Raw genomic sequence first — 24,709 nt, 5'->3', positions numbered from 1 at the left:
AAAGGACTGCACACCAAGTGATGAGCTGCAACTCCTCCATATAAATGCTGTGGGTGTGAACTTAAAGATTCCTAAATTCCCCTTAATATTAGTCCTCTTAAAACAGGACTACATTAACACAGATTTAGAAACCACTTAATTCACTGGCACAGCATCTGCACAGAGGTGTTGCAACACGGCACTTGGTGTAGAGCCCTTTTCACGTGCCCATAGTCCAAACTGCAGTTCAAAGACATTGCTATCTCTTCAGACTTAGCATTAATAGTGCTGTGCTGTGGTGACTGGCTGAAAATAATTGCCTCCGAAATAAGTTAGTTTCTCCCCATGGAGGAGAATTCTAGCTTACCATAAATAAGTTTTGAATGTCTGAGAATGCTACATTGTATGCTATTTGGTTATTTTTATGAGCTGTTACCAAACTTTAGACTGCATACTCCCAAATAGATGCCTGACATTGAACTATCAAATATGTGCTGAGTTTTTAAAAATCTTGAAATATTATTTATGCTCCTAAGGATTCAGAATATCACTTTAGGCATCAATTTTCATATGCAAACTACAGCATATACTAATGTATACTCAGGTGGGGATGAGAAAGTGTAGGATGTAGACCTCAGACTAGAAAAAGCTTGTAGTTTAGAGCTATTGATATGTTAGAGGAATGTAATTACTAATTCAGAAAAGCAACTGATACTTTTGTTCTTTCATTCTGAACCTCTGGCCTCTTGATGTCTTCTGTTCTGTCAACAAAAATATTTACCATCAGTTACTAGTTAATGGCATAAACACATGACCAAAAGGGAATTTTCAGTACTCTTCCAGAACTGCTTCTTTTTATGCTTCCCCACTTGTAATCAATGTTTGATGTATTTTAGGGTTGCAGGAAGTGACACACAAACATAATTACTAGTTTTTGCCTTCAGCCATCTTGGGGCATACTATCATAAATAAGCTTAAGGTCGGAGAATGCTTTTGATAGTGAAATTAAGTTGGAATCAGGAGATGTTTGAAATATTGAAGAACTAAATTTGTGATCAACTATTTCAAGTAATACACAACCTCCTTTAACATAACCTTACAGTATCCCATCAAGTAAACCCACTATTTTAAGAACGTTTTTGAAAGATAATCATGTTTTAGTGACTCAATGCACTTTTAACAATTTTAGAGCAGTCTATAAAGGGTGGGGGGGCACCTTGGCTGATTAGAATGCATGTAATTAAATGTCCACCCCATAAAAAAATCCACATTTTTTTCACCCATAATGTTAAGAAATAAGTAAACTCTGATACCTTCCAGAACAGATTATTAAAAAGCTGTGGAATTCATACTCCTGACAAATTGCCTGCTGGCGTATAAAATTGTGCAAAGCATGAATAGTTGCTTAATTTGCAACTGTTTAAGAAGGTTGAAACAGAGTTCTGGATCTCTAAAGTTGAATCTTATTATAGCATTTAAATGGAGTATTCATAAATACAAGAAAAAGAAGCAAGTTGTGAGAAGTGTAAGTATTCCTGTCAGGCCCTGTGCCCTGATGTACAAATAAGGAAAAAAATTACTTTTTTTTTTTTTTTTTCCAAGTGCAAATATAAAATTAAGATGAACTAAATACTAGGGTGGTCCCAATGGTGGGGAGGAATCACAAAGCAAATCTTAATTTGCTACTCCCTACATGTCATTTGCACTAGTGCACACTTTGTGGGTACCGGGGGGGGGAATAAAAGATGTCTTTACAGTGATGACAACAGCTGAAGAGAAACAGGTATAACAAAAAGTATTGTCAGTTACTATATAGCATAACATTTCTGGCCTAGCCGAGTAGCAATCACCAATAACCATAATGCATCAAACTTAAATTAACACTAAAATACATAAAAGTTGGAAAGATTTGGCTTCAGTGAGAAGTGATCTATTTCAAATCTTGCTTCCCTCCCACCCTCACCTTTTGCCACTTGGAGGAAGTAATTGAGCCTGATGAACTGGACTCAGAGCAACTTATCCTACTCTAATTATGACCGCATATTGCTTAAGTTTTCTATACCTTTACTGTAGCAGATTTCTTTTGATATGTCAGTAGTATTTCAGTATTTTCATTATGTTCCCATGTATTGTGAATTTGCCCCAAGAATACCTTTTGAAAGAGCTACCATAAGTGTATGTTTAAAACTTTCAGATAATTTCTGGTTAGGTTGAGATTCTGAGATCAAAACGTCTCCTACTGTGGGGCTGAAAAGTTGAGAAGGTGGGATTCCGATTGGCAGCATTATCGCTAATCTTTTGAGTCCTTCGGAAAGAATAAAAATAAAGTAGAATAAACTAATATTTCTTGTTAATAGTAGTATTACATAAGCACAGTGCCAGTACTCACTACAGTGTAAATCATTATTTGAAAGTTTCTCATGTCATATGTGCAACTTATCACTTACCACTGTATCATATGAATTTTTTTGAATTCAATGACTTTGATATGTTTGTAGAATTCAAGTTAATGCTGCGTTGTGCTAAAAATTGACATTGTTGATACTAGCACTAAATTATCTCCACTTGTTTCAGTTAAGAAACTAAATATTTACGTGGCCTACTGACTTGCTTTACATTAAAACTCTGAGAGCCAACAGTGTACACTTGTCATTTACTAAGCTTTCTGGGTAAAACTACCACCACTCATTGGAGACTAAACTCTGTCTTACTATTGTAGAGAATAAACATCTCATTTTTAAAGACTATCCTAGAGTATTGTGTGAAATTGAACATATTTTATAGATGCCCCTGAAGTTTCAGTAACCGGGTATGATGGAAACTGGTTCATTGGAAGAGAGCATGTTCAGCTCCGGTGCAATGCTGATGCAAATCCATTGCCCATGGAATTTACATGGACCAGGTAAGTGTGCATGAAAACCAAAAACTAATTGTTCCTTTTAGGTACGCAATTAACATTTTAATTATCCATGTTACTCGATGGAGGCATAAGAGCGGGGAAAAAGGCTCTTTTACTGCTATTAGCTTGTTTGGTTTCAATACATAACCAATGCACATTTTGTGGTTAGAAATGGCTGCTCTTGAAATATGTCTCATTGGTGGATCAGTTATATGGATTCTTATATGTGGAAGTTTTAATGAAAAAATTAGTCTTGCACAGTTGATGAATCCTAAAGCAATAGTAGCAACTGGGGTGGGGAAATGTAAGTAAAGGATTATATTTACTTTTGAAGTCTGAACTGTTACCAGTACTTTTTAGGATAAATCCTATTTTAATTCATGGAATAACTTCTTTGGCAGGTGATTGCAATATCTTATAGTAAGCGCAAGAAATTCAATATTACAAACACCTGGGCTGTGTCTACACTACATTCCCCTTTCGAAAGGGGAATGCAAATGAGTGAGACTTGAAATGCAAGTGAGGCATGGGTTTACATACCTCATGCCTCATTTGCATATTCTCATGCAGTCTCACTTCCGGAAGAGCCTTTTCCAGAAGCAAAACCAGCATGTAGACAGGATTTTTTATGAAGAAACTCTGTCTACACAGCTGTTCTTGTTCCCAGAAGAAGCTCTTCTGGAAGTGAGACCACATGAGAATATGCAAATGAGGCATGAGATATGTAAATCTGCACCTCATTTGCATTTCTTTGCTCATTTGTATTTGTCTTGAAAGGAGAGTGTAATGTAGATGCAGCCCCGTTGTACAGCCCTCTTGTTCTATGAGTTGGGGGTGTTTTAAGGTCAAGAGCAAAAAGACTGGATGTTTTTTTAATAAAGTTACATAAACATACCTTACATGAAAATTGGCATGGAGAACACTTGAAGTATCATTTCAGGCATCAAATTTACCATATCCTAAAGTGAAGGAGCTGTATCTACTTGCAAATAAGATGCATGAGATGGCTTACCTCTTGACTCAAAGTATAAGTTAGTCTATATTGGTATCTGTTTCATGAATGTCCTATGGGATGGACAACTTTACTGTGAGTCCTGATGCCTGCCATGTACAGTTTTGCATGTTAGGTGTGTTTCCTGGGGGGAGATATCAATAGCAAGTAAATGGCCCATAAAGTAACTTGCCTTTTTTCCCCTCTTAAAGAAATACTTAAAGAAATGTCACTTTGTTTCAGGCACACTGACAAAGACAATAAGTTTTCTGTAAGGCGGTGTCTACGCTTGCATTCCTCTTTCGAAAGAGGTATGAAAATCATAGAACAATAGAGCTGGAAGAGACCTAAAAAAGCCATCGAGTCCAGCTCCATGCTGTAAGCAGGACCAAACCCATTAGATCAGCCCCGCCAGGGTTTTGTCGAGCCGAGACTTAAACACCTCCAGGGATGGAGACTCCACTACTTCCCTGGGTAGACCATTCCAATGCTTCACCACCCTCCTAGTGAAAGTTTTTCCTAATGTTCAATCTGGACCTTTCCAACCGCATCTTGAGACTATTGTTCCGTGTTCTGCCATCCATGACCACTGTGAACAGCCTCTTTGCAGCCTCCCTTCAGTAAGTTGGAGGCTGTTATCGTGCCCCCCCTCAGTCTTCTCTTCTGCAGACTAAACAGTCCCAATTCCCTCAACTTTTCTTCATAAGTCATATGCTCCAGCCCCCTACTTATTTTGGGTCACCCTCCGCTGGACCCTCTCCAGTCTATCCTTCCTATAATTGGAGACCCAGAACTGGACACAGTACTCCAGATGTGGCCTCACCAAAGCCGAATAAAGAGGAATAATCACTTCTTTGGATCTACTGGCAACGCTTCTTGATGCAACCTAATATGCCATTAGCTTTCTTGGCTGCAACAGCACACTGTTGACTCATGCCCAGCTTCTCGTCCACTACAACTCCCAAGTCCTTTTCTGCAAAACTACCACCGAGCCAGTTGGACTCCAGCCTGTAACAATGCTTGGGATTCTTCCGGCCCACGTGAAGGACTCTGCACTTGTCTTTATTGAACCTCATCAGATTTCTTGCAGCCCAGTCTTCCAATTTTGTCTAAATCAGTCTGGACCCTGTCCTTACCCTCCAGCGTATCTACCTCTCCCCCTAGCTTAGTGTCATCCACAAACTTGCTGAGGGTGAAATCCAACCCCTCATCCAGGTCATTGATAAATACGTTGAACAGAACAGGACCCAGAACCAAACCTTGGGGCTCTCCACTAAAAACTGATCGCCATCCCGACATTGAGCCGTTGATCACTACCCTCTGGGCCTGACCTTCTAGCCAGCTTTCTATCTATCTTACCGTCCATTTATCCAATCCACATTCCTTTAACTTGCTGAGAAGAATATTGTGGGAGACTGTATCAAAAGCTTTGCTAAAGTTGAGATAAATCACATCCATTGATTTTTCCCCCCCCCCCCCCGCCCATCCACAGAGCCAGTTATCTCATGGTAGAAACTAACCAGATTGGTCAGGCATGACTTGCCCTTCATGAATCCATGCTGACTGTTTCTGATCACTCTCCCCTCCTCCAAGTGCCTCAAAATGACTTCCTTGAGGAGCCCCTCCATGATTTTTCCGGGGACTGATGTAAAACGGACCGTCCTATAGTTCCCCGGGTCATTCTTCCTCCCTGTTTTTTAAGGATGGGCACTACATTTGCCTTTTTCCAATCATCCGGGATCTCTCCCGATCTCCACGACTTTTCATAGATAACAGCCAAAGGCTTGTCGTCAACATACGCCAATTCCCTCAGAACCCTAGGATGAATTAGGTCCGGGCCCATGGATTTATGTACATTTTAGCTTAGCTCCTAACCTGTTCTTTCCCCACCAAAGGCTGTCCCCCTTCATCCCACAATGCATCACTTATCGCATTAGTCCGGGAGCTGTCTTTGTCCGTGAAGACAGAGGCAAAGAAAGCGTTAAGTACTTCAGCTTTCCCTACATCATCTGTCACTGGGTTACGTCCTTCACCCAGTAGAGGCCCCATGCCCTCTCTGATCACCACCTTCTTGGTAACATGCCTGTAGAAACTTTTCTTGTTATCCTTCACATTCCTCGTGAGTCGCAATTCCAATTGCGCTTTTGCCTTCCTGATAACTGTCCTACATTCTCGAGCTATACGTTTATACCCCTCCCTAGACATCTGTCCCAGTTTCCACTTTTTGCAAGCTCCTTTTTTGTGCTTAAGTTTTCCAAGGGAAACCAAACATGCAAATTTGCATATTTCATTTGCATATTTCAAAAGAGCGTCTTTCTTTTTTATGGGGAGAAGGATTCTTTTGAAGATGGGGTTTACTTTCGAAAGAGCTGTGTCCACACTGGTTTTCTTCTTTTGAAAGAAGCTCTTTTGAAATAAGAATAGGCAAATGGAGTGCCAGATATGTAAATCTGCATCTCATTTGCATTTTCAGTTTCCCTCATTTGCATACCTCGTCCAAAAGGGGCACGCAAGTGTAGACACAGCCTAGGTACTTAGGCTTATGTAATAGCTTGGAAGAATGCTGTAACAGTCATTGATAGATGATAATTAAAAATCAGTTGTTGTACACCCTTGGATCAGTTGAAAGAAAAAGCAGTAATTTTACCTTTAAATTATATTTGAAATATGTATGTGTGTGTGGGGGGTGGTGGTAATAATAATTATTAAACCCCCAAAGATTCTCAAATGTAACCACCGTAACTCAAAACAAAATATGCTTCCAACTATCAAATTGGATTTATTCTAAAACTAGGCTTAATTAAATCCCATTTAAGCCAGATTGATAAAAAATATCAAGACCACCTAATACAAATTAGCTAAATGTAGTGCCTTGCATGTTGAATAGTAACAGAGGAAGCTGTGCTAGTCTATACACTATCAAAACAAAAAGCAGTCAAGTAGCACTTCAAAGACTAGCAAAATAGTTTATTAGGTGAGCTTTCGTGGGACAGACCCTGAAGAAGTAGGTCTGTCCCACGAAAGCTCACCTAATAACTATTTTGCTAGTCTTTAAAGTGCTACTTGACTGCTTTTTGTTTTGCTAATACAAATTGTAATATTTACTGGAGTGGCTATCCCTTAATCCGCAATTAAGTTTCATTAAATCACTTGTATTCAGTTTTAGCTTGGCTAAACTGCTCAGCATTGAAACAATATAAATTTGAACGAGTGATGAAACCATAATTACTATGTTCAGTACAAGCTGGTTTTCAAGATGATCCATACAAGTTGGCTCATCTTTCTTCTCCAGCGTGTTATGATGTAGATTAAAAATTGCATGTAACTAGTGACCTTATTTTACAAAATAAACAAATAAATTGTATGCTCAGTAATAGGTAGACTTTAACAACACTTAACTAATTTCCAGATTTAACTTCATTCCTTTATGTGGTACAGAAAAGTCTGATACAGTTTGTAAAAGCAGAGAAATTAATTTAAAAAAATTGTAGGTGAACTTGTGTTGAAATTGCTTGCAATAAACTCTTTGGCAGAAATTTTGTTATAAGAATGGCAACTTTAAAAAGTTGAGGGGGTAATTTATTGGCAGAATGCTAGTCTACAGTGCAGAGGGTCAAACTACCATTACAAGACAGAGTAATGCAAGGCTGTGAGAGCTGGGTAGTGAGATGTGTATTTACTTGTACTAGCATCTGAAAAATAGATGAAGTAGTGATGTTTGAAGAGGGAGAAAGCAGAATTTAATCTGGTTCATTTTGTCTCTGGGGGACCAGGGGAGGGACTGAGTTGAAGCTGATCTCAAATCTAGTTTAAATCTAATAGTGGCGTTGAAGAAATACAGAACTAAACTGGTGCAAAATAGCTGTATTTTTGTTGTTTATCCTTGAATTTTAAGGTGGAGGATGGTATATTATATTCTGAGTAATAACAAATGCTGAGCAATCTTAACCTGGAAGTAGATGAACAAATCTGTATACACTGGGGTTAGTATTGAATGCTAGTTTGGTGGAGGAAATGACGAATAAGTCTCTGTGACAGTGTATTAATGTTCCTGCAGTGAAATGACAGGAAGTCTACATAAAATGAAAAAGTAGAGATTTGTGAACATTTAGTCATTTGACTCCTGTGGTGGGAAGACTTTTGCTGTAGCCACACTTGGCCAAATCTTCGAAATGGCCATGCTAATGGCCAAATCGAAGAATGCTAATGAGGCACTGAATTGAATATTCAGTGCCACATTAGCATTCACACACTTCTGGCCGCGAGGAACAAGGGGATTTCAAAATATGTGGGACCCTTTCAAAAGGGACCCTTGTGTACCTGCTCCAAGCTGCGCGCTTTCGAAAGTGGTGCTTTCGAAGTGCTGCAGCCGCAAGCCTGAGAATGCTAATGAGGTGCTGAATATTCAGTTCAGTGCCTTATTAGTATTCTTCTATTTGGCTATTAGCATGGCCATTTCTAAGTTTTGGCCAAGTGTGGCCACAGTCTTTTTGTTAGATTGGGAAGTGGGATAACTATTAAGCAATAGAAATAAAACACTTCTACAGTTGATTAGAAGTCACTGCTGGCCTATAGACAGTCAACAAGATCTCAAGTGGAAGAATGTTTGAGCGCATTCATTCATAGTACATACTGAATTTTTAGGTTATTGTTTGTTAAACGTAGATGCAGTATGTGGCACTGTATGGCGTATTATGTTAACACTTCATGGAAATAAAAGACACCCATACACACGCACTCTTTTTCTGAGCAATATCCCTGTGGGTGCTCTCCATCAAAATATGCTGCCTGCCCATGCACTCTTGATCAGATTTTTGATGTTTGTATCTGCAACTCTGCACCTGCATCCTGACAAAAAGATGCAAAAGACTCTCCCTTGCCTATGTTACTGCTTTTCCTTTACAACTGTCTGTGTCTTGCAACAATGGTGTCATCTTCTAGCAGAATTATGCACAGTGTTGTATCTTGTTTTCTTATACCTTTTTATTAAATATAGGGGGTTTTATTTATTTTTTCCTGTTAGTATAAGTTTGTGCTTTCAGGGGGTTCACCTTTTCTCCTCATTTTGTTTTTTCACCCCAGCCCTCTTTTGCAACCCCAAGCATGAGTTGTGCTCAAAACCTTGAGCTTCAAACCGTCCTAGATGTTTTACAAGTGCTTTTCCTGCAGTGATGGATATTAAAGCTGCCCGTCTTCCTAGCTGGGAGAAATCCATATTCCCTCTAGTTAAGCTTTAAAAATGATTCTAAAAATTTGTATTCCTAGTTATACAGTACTTCCTGAGATGTGCAGTGAGTCATCCCACAATGCATTGGTTTCACTGACTCACTGTACTTTGACGGTAAACAAAGACCCCAGACTTTCCAAGGTAAAAATCCCATTCTACAGAATGAGATGAAAAAAGGAAAGTCACCTATTTGATCTGTGCCCCAGGAGACCTCATGTTCCAACATGGATATCTCTAAGAATCTTTCCCTCAGTACTGTGACCACAAGAGTGTACCCAGAAGCCACTGAGAGAGCTTCTGACATTGGTATCTGACTCTGAATGTCAAAACAAGTGCAAGTGTATCATGCTTATTCTGACGCAATTTCTGGCATCATCCAATATTGCTTACTCCTGGGGAGGGGAAAAACACGTTTAGGGGTCCTGCTGCTGCCCATGCTCTTATCTGACAAAGATCTGAATTGTCAAAGAGCCCCCACCACCAGTTTTGAACAGTACTGGTCATTTCTTGGAGTCTGCTTAAATGGGCTTGTTGCAACCTGTGGGCTTTTTATGGCACCTCTTGTTATGCAGGGTCCTATCTCAAGAATTCACTTCAGGAACATCAACCAATGCATCTAGGTTGTGCCTCAGAAACACACAGGTACAGAGCAGAAAGCTCACCTTCCTGCAAATTCTCATCAAATTCCTGTCTTAAGGCTTTTCAAGAATCTCTTTTTTTCAAGTAGCAGATACCTTACAAATCCTGCTAAAGGAGATGAGGGAAATCTAACACTCTTGTTGGATATCCTGTATTCACCTGGGGCAAGATTACATTGCCCATCTGTAAGTTTTGCTTTCTGCAACATGCATGATGTGGTGAATTTCAGTCATGGTTGCGTCACTCTCTAGATTATTCCACAAAATTTTATGCGCCTCCCAGAGGTGCATTAATTATTCCTTATCAGCTCTCTAGTGCTCTCACTGCTGCTTAAGAATGGAACAGAAAGCCTTAGCTCTGTGCAACATCTGACAAGGAGCTAAAATTAATGGATCTGCTGGGTTGCAAGACCTGCTGTTTGGCCTTTTGGTAGTTGTGTGGCCAATTATTGAGCCTGGATGGATAAATGTGACTTCAGTCTATTCTAAAATTTTATCTTAATATGTGCCTCAGGCTTTCATTACAGATGGTCAGACGGTTGGTAAGGCTTTGTGTAGTTCTCAGCTGCATCTAACATTCTATGGTTACGACTATGGTCTTGTGCCAAGCTTTCTGGGTCTGGTCTTCAAGTCTCCCTTGGCAGGTATAAAATAGAGGACCTTTATTTTGAAAGTTCCCCCAAATTGTTGAGTGACAGCCTGGCTGTCCTGCCATTTTATCACTCGTGGGTGACAGAGTTTTCTAGGTACTTCTGTAACTTAGAATAAAGAAAGTAGAGCAGGTTACAGCTCAACAGTTTTTGTCCAGTCCACTACACCAGCCAGGATGAATGGTGAACCACTTGTCCATTGAAGAAACTCAAATTCCCTAAAGGAGTTACTTCTTCAGCAGCCTCCTGGACAGTGCCCTCTTAAGAGTGCTTGTTTTGACCCATTGGTTGAAGATGGTAAACTTTTTCTTGCTGTAGATCTTATATTGAACCTATTCCCCTCCAGCCCTTGTAGGGAGTGACTCTTATTTCCTGTATTCCTAGGTGGCTAATCTCTTTTGATGCATGAATCCTAGAAGCAACTTCTACAGGCTTCTCCATTCAAGCAACATCCTTACCACCAATGTTCTTTTTAGGGTCCCTTCTTTTTGACTTTGTGGCAATTGAACGTGTCCCATTGGACTTTAAGAGACGCTTCTGTTTCATCAGGGAGAATTTTGTTCTTTACTTTCTTGTCCCCAAGAAAATTTGGGCGGGTGGGGGGGGCAGACAGGTGGGAGGAGACACTCGGGCACTCATGACTTAAATCATCTCCATCTGTTTCTGATGGTACGGAATAGGATTCTAAGAATAATAATTCCCTTTGTCAGGAGACTTCATTCCTTCAGCTTTCTTATTTCTGTGTCACCCTTCATCCCTAACACAAGTAATTGCTGTGCTTTGTGATGGGCAAAGATCACCTTCCCAAGCAAAGGTTCTGCGCTGCAAATTGACCAAGCACCTATTCATCATCTTCTTTCCTATTCAGAAACAAATTCTGGCATGGGACCTCACTTCAGTTCTCAGTGTTGGGGGAAACTTACAATTGAACCTACAGGGACTTGTTCCCTCTTTCTTTGGCCCTTAAGACCTCATTCCCTGAAACCGTTACTTTGGCAAGGAGGATAAAAGCTTGGAACCGAGATGGTGATCCCACCAAATACAGCATTCTGCCAAGATAAGGTGACTCTTATGTCCGTATCCTTGGTTTTCTAAGTCTGTTCTGATTTATATACCAAGCAGAAGATTAACTTATCTGTATATATCCCAAGTGTCATTCTTCTAGAGAGGAAATGAGCCACCATATACTTGATAAGAGCTCTTAGCTTCACTAGGAATAGGCTTTTTGGGGGTTTTGTATAGACTTTTCATCTCTGTGGCTGAAGGAGTGAAAGGGGACCCAGATCTGCACCTGAAGTCTGTCAAATTCAGTTATAGGTTACATCCTCTCAGGCTACAGTTTCACTGTTTGGCCACTCCCTTCCTGAGAGTTGTACTCATTCCACCATGACTCAGTCGAGCCTTTTTTTTTTTTTTTTTTTTTGGGGGGGGGAATATATGTATATATACACACACACCCATTTTAGACATTTGCAGGGCATCCACCTGCTTTCTGTCACCTGTTCTACCAGCATTACACTTTCATGCCTGCCTCCAGAACTGACATGGCCTTTGATGTTATACTGCAGTCCGTAATGAATCCAGTCCCTTGGCACCCTGTTCCATGATGGGAATCTCTTTTGTTTACCTTGTACAACAACTGGAATTCTTCCAGCTGTGTGCCACTGTCCCCCCTTCTTCTTCTCTGCCCCAGAACCATTCTTCAGGCAGTAGTGGTTGAGAAGAAACTGCACTGGCATTGGGTCTGCCTCCCTACATATTTCTGAATCCAGGCACAAGGGTATTTTGAGTTCAGATGTGGATCCATAGACATAACTGACAGAAATCTGCTATCAAGAGAGCATGGCTATGTGCACATCCAGATGGCAACTACCCATTAGGGGTTATATCCTGGGGGCGAGCATGGGGGAAGGGGTGGTATAATACACCTTTTGAAGAACTCCAGTTGCAGTATCAGGTAAGTAATCTCTCCTTTCCTTTTGATTAGGTGTACTCGCTCTATATCTTGAAACCATCTGAATTCTTAATTAGCTAAATGAGTCTTTCAGTACATTTAAAAAAAATGCTAGCAGAGGCAATAAATACACATGTGAAATCTATAGGCCGTTGAAGTTGCAAATGAATGTGTTAGATGCTGCAAATATTCTACAAAACTCTTCTGCACAAATTTGAGTGGTAGTCCCTGTCTCTTCCTTTGCAGATAGCAGTGTGGAAGATGGGTATTTCCACTTGCATCAACCTGGCCTGTACTAATGATGTTTTTAGGTGGTCCTTTGGCGTTTATGACTTTGTTTCTGCAATCAGGTTTTTCTTTAAGATATTGTTCAGTAGTTTAAACTTCTAGGTAAATCATGAGACAAACACAGGTCTTATTAAGCCCAAATGTATTTTCCTGACTTTCCCCTCTAACTTCCAGTAACAGTGATTTGAAGGACTGAATTAGTTAAATTGTGCTTTTGGTAATAAAGCTATCATTTTAATGAAAAGTCTTATTTGACAGTGTTGTCTGTAGTTCCAAGCCACATTATTCCTTAATTTTTTTCCACTGACATGATTTGAAGTGAAAGCAGTGATTAAGTTGGTCTGTTTTTAAGACTGCTCTTTCTTGAAATAGTCTTTGGGCTTTGGAAAGTTTGTCCATCAATCTATACTTGACAAGAATGAAGGTGATTTACTTATAGCCTGTAAACCTGCAGAATAGCACAAAATTCCAATATACTTGTACAGGTTGAACCTTTCTAGTCTGGCACTCTTATCTGGCAATGTGTATTGTTTGGCATGATTTTATTTAGCTGGATGTCCATTTATCATGCGTATGGCAAAGTTTTTCATGGGCTTCTAAAGTCTGTTTACCACCACTATTCCTGGGTGTCAGTGTTCTGTGCTATTATTTAGCTATAATTTACCACTAAATAGCTACGTCTACACGTGAAGCCTACTTCGAAGTAGCCTATTTTGATGTGGAGACATCAAAATAGGCTATTTTGATGAATAACGTCTACACGTTCTCCAGGGCTGGCAACGTCGACGTTCAACATCGACGTTGCGCAGCACCACATCGAAATAGGCACTGCGAGGGAACATCTACGCGCCAAAGTAGCACACATCGAAATAAGGGTGCCAGGCACAGCTGCAGACAGGGTCACAAGGCGGACTCAACAGCAAGCCGCTCCCTTAAAGGGCCCCTCCCAGACACAGTTGCACTAAACACAACATCCACAGAGCCGACAACTGGTTGCAGACCCTGTGCATGCAGCATGGATCCCCAGCTGCAGCAGCCAGAAGCCCTGGGCTAAGGGCTGCTGCACATGGTGACCATAGAGCCCCGTCGGGGCTGGAGAGAGAGCATCTCTCAACCCCTCAGCTGATGGCCACCATGGCGGACCCCGCTATTTCGATGTTGCGAGACGCGGATCGTCTACACGTGCCCTACTTCGACGTTCAACTTCGAAGTAGGGCACTATTCCCATCCCCTCATGGGGTTAGCGGCTTTGACGTTTCGCTGCCTAACGTCGATGTTAACGTCGAAATAGCGCCCAACACGTGTAGCCGTGATGGGTGCTATTTCGAAGTTAGTGCCGCTACTTCGAAGTAGCATGCACGTGTAGACGCGGCTAATGTCTTCTAAGAGCCCACTAAGCAGTGAAAGTGTTGGTAATGCTGCTAGATAATATTGAGCTTCTGTGTGTTGGCAAGTTCTCCCATTTGATGCCAGTCTGGAAAGCGTCAACCTGTAGTAAAACCCAGCAGAGTGACTTGACATTAGCATTGCTTCTTTAACTGAAAATCCTTTAAAAATGTAACAAATTAATTGCATGTCACAAAGCAAGCTGTTGTAAACATAAGAATATGATAGTTGAACTTTTTCAGGTAATACAATTCGCATTTAAATCTTAATATGTAAATTCTGAGCATGCTTAAACCACTTCAAAATATCTTCTAATTTAGGTTGGATGGACAATGGCCTGACGGGCTAATGTCTTTAAACAATACGTTGCATTTCAACCATCCATTGACTTACAATTATACTGGGACTTATGTGTGTAAAGTGACCAATTCCCTTGGACAAAAAAGTGATCAAAAGACGATCTACATATTAGGTGAGTTATTTGTCCCTATGTTTTCTAAGCATGCTGTGTTAAAATAATATGTGAAAAATTGGAGTACGTGTCTAGTTGAATATGGGGTTCTTAGCCATGTTATACAAACAGTTACTTAAAACTCAGCCTTTGATTAAAGGTAATATAAAACTGGGAAGGACAAAGGTAACTACATATTACCTAATAGTACTGATACTATTTCAAGGGCCTGTTTGTCATTATTCCATCCTGCATACCTGTAAATCATAGTATTTAAAAGGGCCATAGTAGTGTCTGAGACTCTACTAGCTCTAAGTGAAAGTAATAAAGATAAGAAGTAAACTCTACTATCTCTTAAGAGTAAGCATTTTCCTCCCTCTTTTGTGAAGATAGCAGTTTTAAGACTCCTCTGCTACCTAATTTGAGGTCAGTTGAGAAACTGAAGACATTTTTAGCTGGTGAAGTAGTAAATAAAATTGCGGAGGGGGCAGGGAATTATAAAGCCCAAACTTAAAATGTTTTCCTGAAGGTGTCTGGTTTTATTCTTTTGTCCTCATCTGAGCTGGTCAGAGTAACAGTCTAATCTCTCTTCCATACTTGCCTATAGAGCAGGCATGAAGCTAATCAATGGGAAGGGGCAGAAATGGTTAAAGTACATGGCTTCACCTGCCCCTACCACATGAGTGTTGATCTCTTTTGGATGGGATATTGCCGTAGACACTAGCAGACTTTCAGTTAATATTAAAATCAGAAAAGCATTTACTTCAGTGCTTCTATAATAAAGAAACTCAGCTGCAGGTAGAAATATGTTCCTTTCTTTTGAGTATGGCATCATAATGGAAGGATCCCGTGGTTTACTGAAGATCATATGTAGTAGCATCATCAAACGTAGACCTGCGATTTAACGTTGTGAGACCGTGAAGATGGGGAGTAGGCTAAATGGGTAATATCAGTAATATCTGTATTCAGAACAATAATAAAATTCTTGAGAGCCAGCCTTCATGGTAGTCTGAAGTCATTTCTCTGAGCAGCTGCCATGCTCATGGCATTATAGCATGTGAAAACTACTGATTTGAGCCTGTGATAGTGGGTAGTGAAATGTCTTGACCTATTGGAGCAGAAAAACTCTCATTTTGGAGGCTTTGAGGCTGTGAATAGAGAATGAATTTGAGCAAGACTGCACCAAACTATGTACATATAAAACGTGAAGTCACACCCTCTGTATAACAATTACGTATTTTGAGCAGTCTTCACTTCTTCATAAGCAGCAGGCACATGGTGGTATATCTCAAAGCAGGTTTATTATAATGTGGTGGGGTCATGGAAGGTGAACATTACTGAACTCAGTAAACATTAGTTTGGCTTAGAGAACTCAAACCATATTGTCAAAAAGATGGACTTTAATACCCTAACTGCATTTATATAAACACTGTGCAGAATATTGAAATGCAAAAAATCCCTATAAACTAGTATGTGAGGAAGTGAATAAGTTAATACACAACACATTTAACAATTGTCTTATGTAGCAATATCTTCATGCAGATGTATCCCCTGTTGTGTTATGACACTTTGCATTGTGTTACTGAAGACAACTAATAATAGTTGATGCTTAATTTGAAAGGTTGACTAAGAAGCTTTGGAAAAACCTGTGTAAAGCCTATTTAAGGTACTTGAAGTTTCACGTGTATTTAAAAACAAGGAAGCCATTTAAACAGAGATGGTTATTTGTTAAAATAGTTCAGAATGGTTTTGGACCTACAGCAGTTGATAAGAAGGAAACCTAACATGTTAGTCTATAAGTGCCACACAACTTCTTGTTGTTTCTGAACAGAAACTAATCCTTAAACCTGTTCAGTTCTTGTAAACTACTTCAGAAGAAACCAGATGAAACTAGCTGTACAAGGTATATAAAGGAAAATATTTTAACTTAGTTAAAAGCATTGAGGTTTTAGAGTTGATTTCTGTTAATGATTTTTCTCACTAATTTATTTTAAAGTCTTCTGTTAACCTACCTTAATGGCATAAAGAATATTTTTTTTATATTACTTTTCCTGTTCCTGAAGATGGACACTCTAGAAGAATTAAATTATTTTATTCTTAAGTGACTCTGCACATGATCAGTAACGCTAATTTGGATACTAATTTTTGTCTTTTTTGCAGCATTGCAGGAAACCAAAACACAATTTCAAAATAGTGTAGTTAACAAGCTTGTTACAAAATCTTGAATTTGTTGATTATCTCCATTAACTATGATTCCTGCATTGAATTGCACAAAACTCAACTGTGACAAGATATGTGCATGTTACATGAAATAAAAAACATTCAGCAGTACCTGTTGGCCAGTAAGGGTATCTCAGAGTTTAACAATATTGCCTTTCAAGCGTGGATACCTCCAGTTAACACCTGATACCATAGGGGAAAAGCCACATATGAACCATTCTTAAATCTAGGAAATTCAGCTGTCAGTTAAAAGTTAAAAAACAGACCATTGTCATATATTAGCCTACATATGGGAATAGTAGCTAAATGCAGAAGGAATAAATGTATTCAGAAGTGCAACATGAACACAAATGAATTCCAACCTGAAAGCATGGCTTGATTTACCATTCTTAAAACTAGACGTTCTTCTTCGAGTGTCCCCGTGGGTGCTCCACCATAGGTGACGGCTTGGCCGGCGCCGCAGATCGGATCTTCCAAGCAGTTTCTGCCGGACCGCGCATGCGCCGGTACGCGCCGCTCCCTGGCGCGCTCCTGGCCATGTGCGCGATCCGGTCCCCGCCAGTTCCTCTCAACCGCCGTCGGCTGCAGACGGAATCCGACTAGGCTAAAGCCACATAGCGTATTCAACGACTTTATTTGTTTTTCTCTTTAAAGTTTTTCAGTTCTTAGGATACCATAAGTAACCGGTTGTTATTTTGCAAAAAAAAAAAAAAAAAAAAAAAAAAAACAACAAACAAGCTACGGAGGGACAGCTCAAGCCAGTCCCAGTAACCAGCGCCGGAGGCCGGGAGCTAGGGCCATCAGCCCTCCTGCGGAGGCAGGCCATCGGACGGGGAAACAGCACAAAGAAGTGCTAAGTACCCACAAGCAAACTCAAAGACTCACCAACAATGTCCGCCTCAGGCTTTAAAAAATGTGAGTCCTGCCGAGAGGCGATGCCAGTGTCCGATGGGCACAGTCTCTGCATAAGGTGCCTGGGGGAGTCCCATGTGGCACAAAAATGCGCCTTCTGTGCAAAGTTAACGACCAGAGCACGGAGAGACAGGGAGATGAGAATTAAACTGCTGCTTCTTGACAAGGCCCTCCAGCCAGACGTGCCGGAGCGGCCGCAGCAGGAGGGACCCTCCGGGGCCCTTAGAAGGAAAGCTGCCTCCCTCACTCCATCTGCGCAAAAACGGAGGAAAGTTTCTCCAACCCGATCCCTGCCGGCAGTAACAGTGAGCGGGACGGGAGGAGCGAGCAGCCCCCAGCCGCAGCAACAGCTGATCGGCGGCGGCACGGAGAGCCACGTGGAAGCGGCTCAGCCTCCGATGATCAGCCAGCCGCCCCGCACCGCAGGCAGGGCGGCGGCTAAGCAAGCGCCGGTACCAGCGGCACCGCAGACAGCGGCACCGATCCCCGGGGAACCGGCGGTGCAGGGCGCGCAGGCACGTAGCCTGCAGGCGCACAAGGACTCCGCACGTGTGGCACCGCCCTCGAGCGTGCCTAGCACGGTGCCGACGGGGCCGGGATCCCCCGCCCATCAGGGGGCGGAGTTACCTCCTCAAGGGAGGGGGAAGGCTGCACACAAGAGGAGGCATTGCAGCCCCTCTCCAGACAGGGCTGTGGAGCTCTTCTCTCACAGCCCTCCGCTCATGTTGCAGACTCCAACCAGAAGGCAGGGGCCCCCCCTAGCCTACCCGGAGCCCCCTTCTCCTTTCCTGCAATCAGCCTCCCCATGGCTGGCACCCCCCTCGCCCTTCCTGGGATTTGAATCGCTGGACTATTATGCAAAATCGCTCTCTCCAGTGTCTCGACAATCCCCCTCTCCCAGACACACAGGGTACGTGCAAAGGGAATGGTCAAGGTCACCTTCCCAGGAACAGTGCCTATACTACCATGGTCGTCCCTTCCACGCGGGGCATGGACACCATCGGCAATCTACCAGGGGGAGATCCCCACATATTACCTCGTACCCCCGAGGGCAATCGCGATCGGGGACGGAGACTCAAGCATCCCAGGGGGGGCTGGCCGTGGACCCACGAGATTTTCCCTCGCAAACCTCCAGCGAGAGGGCGCACCATCACCATCAAGAACCGGAAGGGTCCAAAGAAATGTACCCCAGCGGTTCCTCGTTTTCCTCCCCGGATGAGGCCACGGCCTTAGGGGACGTCCATCCCAAGGACGATCTCAAACAGTTTCAGGAGCTGTTTAAGAGGGTAGCTTTCACGCAAGGCATCCAGACAGCACAAGTGCAAGAGAAACATCATAAGCTCCTTAAAAATTTGAGCTCCCCGGCCTCCTCCAGAGTAGCAATCCCGCTTGATGAAGCGATCTTGGAGTCCGCCACTACCATATGGCAGACCCCGGCAACTATTCCGCCTGTCCAAAAGAGAGCGGATAAGAAATACTTCGTGCCGGCGAAGGGCATGGAGTTCTTGTTTAGCCACCCCCAGCCAAACTCCTTGGTGGTGGAGTCCTCGCAGCAAAGATTAAAAACATCTCAATTTAAAACAGGGGGAATGGACAGAGATGCCAAGAAGCTAGAGCTGTTCGGCAGAAAGGTCTACTCCTCCTCCACTTTAACCTTGCGAATGGCAAATTATGCAGCGCACTTGGCGAACCATAATTTCGACAACTATGCCAGATTAACTTCCCTCATGGACTCGCTTCCAGAGGACAAAAAGCCGGTCCTCAAGGCCATAGTGCAAGAGGGCTACGCGGCTGCGAGGATGGAAGTTCAGATTGCTTTGGACGTTGCGGACACGGCAGCACGTTCCACAGCAACTGCAGTGGTGATGCGACGGGAGTCCTGGCTCCAGACCTCGGGCATACCGAGAGATCTGCAGGCGAAGATAATCGACCTTCCCTTCGACTTGCAGAAGCTGTTTGCTGAATCAACTGACTCGGTCCTTCATTCCAGTAAAGACTCAAGAGCCACACTCAGGACCCTGGGGATTTACACCCCTCCATACTCAAAGAAAAGGTACTACCCACAGCAAAGGCGGTACCAATACCAGCAACAGCGCCCCCAGTATCACAGGGGTTACGAGCAAGGGCGGCATCAGCAGCACCAGCAGTACAGAACCCCCAGGCGACGCTCACAACAGGGCCGTACGTCCTCGGGGCGGGGCCAAAGGCCACAAGTTTGACATACAAATCCAGGGCTGCGCCATCACCACCATTGCACAAGATCATCCGAAACGACTTTTTCACCATCGCCTCCGACCATTCTACGACCAGTGGCAAAGGATCACCACAGACAAATGGGTGCTGGAGATCATAGCCACGGGGTACGCCATCCCCTTCCAGTCGCTCCCGCCGCCGCGACCCCCGCCCAAGCCCCACCCCCAGGAGGCCTCCCATGTAGCCAGGCTCAGGCAGGAGGTGGCCCACCTAGAGTTCATAGGGGCGGTGGAAAAGGTGCCGGAGCAACTGCAAGGGAAAGGGTTCTACTCTCGGTATTTCCTGACGGAGAAAAAAACAGGAGGCTGGAGGCCCATCTTAGACCTTCGTGGCCTCAACAGGTATCTGCGCAAGCAACGTTTTCGGATGATCACTATTGCCTCCATCCTTACAGCACTGGACGATGGAGACTGGTTCGCAGCCCTCGATCTACAAGACGCGTACTTCCACATAACCATTCATCCGGCTCACCGACGTTTTCTCCGGTTCATGGTGGGCAACGAACACTTCCAATACAAGGTCCTGCCGTTTGGCCTTTCCTCGGCCCCCAGAGTCTTCACCAAGACCTTGGCAGTGGTGTCAGCCTACCTGCACAGACAGGGGGTGTTTATTTTCCCGTATCTGGACGACTGCCTGCTCAAAGGGACCTCGAAAAGGGAGGTTCTCCGCATGATACGCGTCACAGCAAACACGTTCTCCGCACTTGGCCTGGTTATCAATATGGCAAAATCAAAGATAGACCCCTCACAGGACATAGAGTTCATAGGGGCTCGCATAAACTCAGTCTCGGCGAGAGTATACCTTCCAGAGGCTCGCTTTCGAGCCATCGGTTCCCTCGTGCAGGTCATCACCTTCAGCCCTACGGTGCCGGTCTTGACGTGCTTGCAGCTGCTGGGCCACATGGCAGCGGCTACGTTTGTGGTACAGAACGCCAGGTTGCACATGCGCGGCATGCAACATTGGCTGGCAAGTGTATACAAGCCGGCAGTACACACCGTTCACAGGGTGGTGTCGCCCCCACCTGGGGTGCGCGAATCCCTGCAATGGTGGGTAAACCCCGGGAACTTGCTAACAGGGGTACCCTTCCATCAGCCGCAAATATCGGTTTTCCTCACTACGGATGCCTCCCTCATAGGGTGGGGAGCGCACATGGGCGAAGAGGTGGCTCAAGGACTGTGGTCACCCACGGAACAGTCTCTGCATATCAATGTTTTAGAGCTCAGAGCAGTGTTCAACGCCTGCAAACACTTTCGAGACCGTATACAAGGCAAAGTCGTCGGGATCAGTACAGACAATACCTCCACCATGTTTTACATAAACAGGCAAGGAGGAGCTCGATCCCGTACCTTATGCGCGGAAGCAATCCGCCTATGGAACTGGTGCATCGCCCACGATATAATCCTGAGAGCCTCCTACTTGCCGGGCACGCACAACGTGAAGGCAGACCAGTTGAGCAGACGTTTTGCGCTCACCCACGAGTGGCAGATCCGTCCCGATCTACTACGGCCTATTTTCCACGCATGGGGGTTTCCCCAAATAGATCTGTTTGCCACTCAGCACAACAAACAGTGCCCACGATTCTCCTCCAGAGCAGGGCTGGGCCGGGGGTCCCTGGGGGACGCGTTCGCGATCCCGTGGGGAGGCCCCCGCTTTACGCGTTTCCCCCCGCAGTGCTGATCCACAAGGTTCTGCAAAAAGCCAGGAGAGACAAGGCTCGGATGATCCTGATAGTCCCAACATGGGATCGCCAACCATGGTTCCCCCTACTCCTGCGCCTGTCGGACCGCCCACCGATGCCTCTTCCAGTGGCGCCGGACCTGCTCACGCAAGCCCAGGGGTCCATAGTGCATCCGCACCCCCAAAGCCTGCGACTGCAAGCGTGGCTAATCCATGGCTCAGCTCCCTAGAGAGCACATGCACAGTGGAAGTACAGCAAGTCCTAGAAAGTAGCAGGAGGACTTCCACTAGGAAAACCTACAAACAAAAATGGACTCGCTTCATGGCTTGGTGTTCTACCAAGCAGCTGGCCCCCCTTTCGGTGCCTATACCTACAATTCTAGAGTATTTACTGGACCTCAAGAGAGCAGGACTCTCGCTATCCTCGTTAAAGGTCCACCTGGCCGCCATCTCGGCGTTCAGACATGAGGAGGGAGGGCACACGGTGTTCGCCCACCCTATGGTTACCAGGTTCCTCAAAGGGTTGGTAAACCTATACCCCCCTCGGAAACCGATTCCACCTTCGTGGAGCTTGGACCTGGTGCTTACCACACTCATGGGACCACCGTTCGAGCCCTTGGCCACGGTTCCCCTTCGCCTCCTTACAGTAAAGACGACCTTTCTTCTTGCAATTACGTCAGCCCGTCGGGTGAGCGAGCTTGCGGCAGTCATGGCAATGCCACCCTGCACTGTCTTTTCCAAGGAGGCGGTAACCATACGGCTGCATCCAGCCTTTGTTCCCAAAGTTTCTTCCGAGTTTCACATCAATGAACCTATTGTTCTACCCTCGTTCTATCCAAAGCCTCATAACTCCAGCGAAGAGGCGCGCCTACACCTCCTGGATGTGAGGAGGGCACTAGCCTTCTACGTAGACAGGACCAAGTCCTTCCGAAAATCGGATAGACTCCTGGTCTCCCTCGCTCCCAAATCTAAAGGAGAAGGTCTCTCATCGCAGAGAATCTCAAAGCACATTGTATCCTGCATAAAAATGTGCTACGAGCTCAGAAAGACTCCTTTGTCGGCCACTCCCAGGGCTCATTCCACCAGGGCGGTGGCAGCATCAACAGCCTTTTTCAAGGGCGTTGCATTGAAAGACATTTGCAGAGCGGCGACCTGGTCATCCTACGACACGTTCGCCAAACATTACGCCCTTCACAGGGTATTCCAAGAGGATACCCGTCTCTCTGCAGCGGTCCTCTCGGGGACCAGCTGCACATAATCCGATTACCCACCACCTATCTGGGTTACTGCTGGGTAGTCACCTATGGTGGAGCACCCACGGGGACACTCGAAGAAGAAAGAGAAGTTACTCACCGTAGTAACGGTGGTTCTTCGAGATGTGTCCCCGTGGGTGCTCCACTTCCCGCCCATCCTCCCCGCTTCGGATCTCTGTTAGTGTTTTGCAGGGGCAACCGAGGCGGTTGGTCGAGGAACTGGCGGGGACCGGATCGCGCACATGGCCAGGAGCGCGCCAGGGAGCGGCGCGTACCGGCGCATGCGCGGTCCGGCAGAAACTGCTTGGAAGATCCGATCTGCGGCGCCGGCCAAGCCGTCACCTATGGTGGAGCACCCACGGGGACACATCTCGAAGAACCACCGTTACTACGGTGAGTAACTTCTCTCTTTTCAGTCTCTCAGTTTACTGGCTCTTTTAAATATACCACAGAAGGCAAGAACAAATCTTGCAATTGGTTTTTGATTATTTCAGATGTGAGCAACTAAGTATCTGTTTAAACTGAGCTTTTTTAAGAGGAAAAATCAGGTACATACTGTTTCATTTGTTGGTAAAATTTTAAAACTATTTGCATAAGACATAGAATTCAAACATTTATAGTTGAGCTTCAAATACTAGTTACTATGCTTTGTACTGAACAGATTGGATCTGTTGTTTAGTGATGATGAGGATAATGTAGCTGCAGCCTTTGTAAAGTGAAATAATCACAAAATTATGTAATTGTTAATCTTGGACTTCCAAATAGAATTTTTCCACTAAAAATGTGTCAGTACAGTAAACCCCTGATTTTTCTGGACCCTGATTTAGTGGAGTTCGGGAGCAATGGATGTTCCCTCATTGTTCCAAAATCTCACCCCTCCTCCTTCTCGCCTTCCCCCCCTCACCACAAAAGGGACTTACTCTTGCCGTGGCCTGGAGGAGCACTCTCATATGCACACTACTGCTGCTGGGAGGAGCTCTTGGTGGTTCTGGCCATGTGAAGCTTTGGGCTCTAACCATTTTTGCCCCTCCCTACAGGCTATGGTGATGGCTCCTCCAGCTGCAGGTAGTGAGGCAGGGTCCTAGCAGGGGCAGCTCTGGCAAGTGGCAGGGTGTGTTTTTTTTTTGGGGTGGGAGCAATAAACCCTCTCATGTAATGGACTTTCAGTAATAACAAACAACCTTCCCCCACCCCCATTAGTCTGTTAAATGGAGGATTTACTGTATTAGCTATTTATATCTTAAACCATTTGAGTGATCTTAACATGTCTGTCAACAGCTTCCAGTTGATAATTTAATCTTAAAATCTCAGCATAGCAGTCTGAAAGAATGGTCATAAAAACTTGCTAGTCAATCATTAATCTATACTTACAAATGCATAATGTTGCTGGCTAAAGAAGAGCATATCTCACTTGTGGAGGGAAAAAAAGTAGCCATCTTTAAGCTGAAACTTGCAAGGTGGTTAAGCTATGCAGCAAGTATAAAAGAAATTGGTTGGAGCTAATGTGTATGATTTCAAATATACATACCAAGAGAAATTGAGGCAGATCTAATTGTCAATAGTATTAAATCCTACTTGTCAACTGTTAGACTAAGAATTTCATTCAAAAATAAAATTCATAAGCAAGAGAAGTAAAAACTAATCTGTTTCATTGCAGTTTTCTAAAGTAGGAAGATAAAAAGGATTTGGAACTAACCTTAAATTTGATGAAGATTTTTGCCTAATCATATATCCAGCACTAAAAATGTTAGAATGTATTTGTCGTCTTATTTGTTTTTTTGCTTTTGTAGTTTTATACAGGGCAGAGATCATTGCAGCAACAGTATTTAGCACAGTGCATCTTCTCCTTCACAAGAAATGAATAATGCCTCTCGGCAGGAATGTAGAGGCGGTCCACCCTTCCTAGAGGCTCCAGAACTGAAGCCTACCTT

At 43.8% G+C, this 24,709-nt stretch overlaps 1 protein-coding gene across 7 annotated transcripts in view; it reads left to right on the top strand.

The window, feature by feature from the left end:
• The window catches only part of NECTIN3 (nectin cell adhesion molecule 3), a 154,353-nt gene that overhangs the window by 60,839 nt on the left and 68,805 nt on the right, over positions 1-24,709 (top strand). For all 7 annotated transcript variants that reach the window (XM_074998796.1, XM_074998788.1, XM_074998801.1 and 4 more), the window contains 2 exons: positions 2,764-2,881; positions 14,333-14,484. In XM_074998796.1, the coding sequence (XP_074854897.1) occupies positions 2,764-2,881; positions 14,333-14,484 (270 nt within the window). The remainder of the gene's footprint in view (positions 1-2,763; positions 2,882-14,332; positions 14,485-24,709) is intronic.

Source organism: Carettochelys insculpta, chromosome 1, assembly GCF_033958435.1.
Source record: "Carettochelys insculpta isolate YL-2023 chromosome 1, ASM3395843v1, whole genome shotgun sequence".
NCBI lineage: Eukaryota > Metazoa > Chordata > Testudines > Carettochelyidae > Carettochelys > Carettochelys insculpta.
Note: the sequence above shows the minus strand (reverse complement) of the source record. Positions and strands in the feature narration are given on the sequence as shown.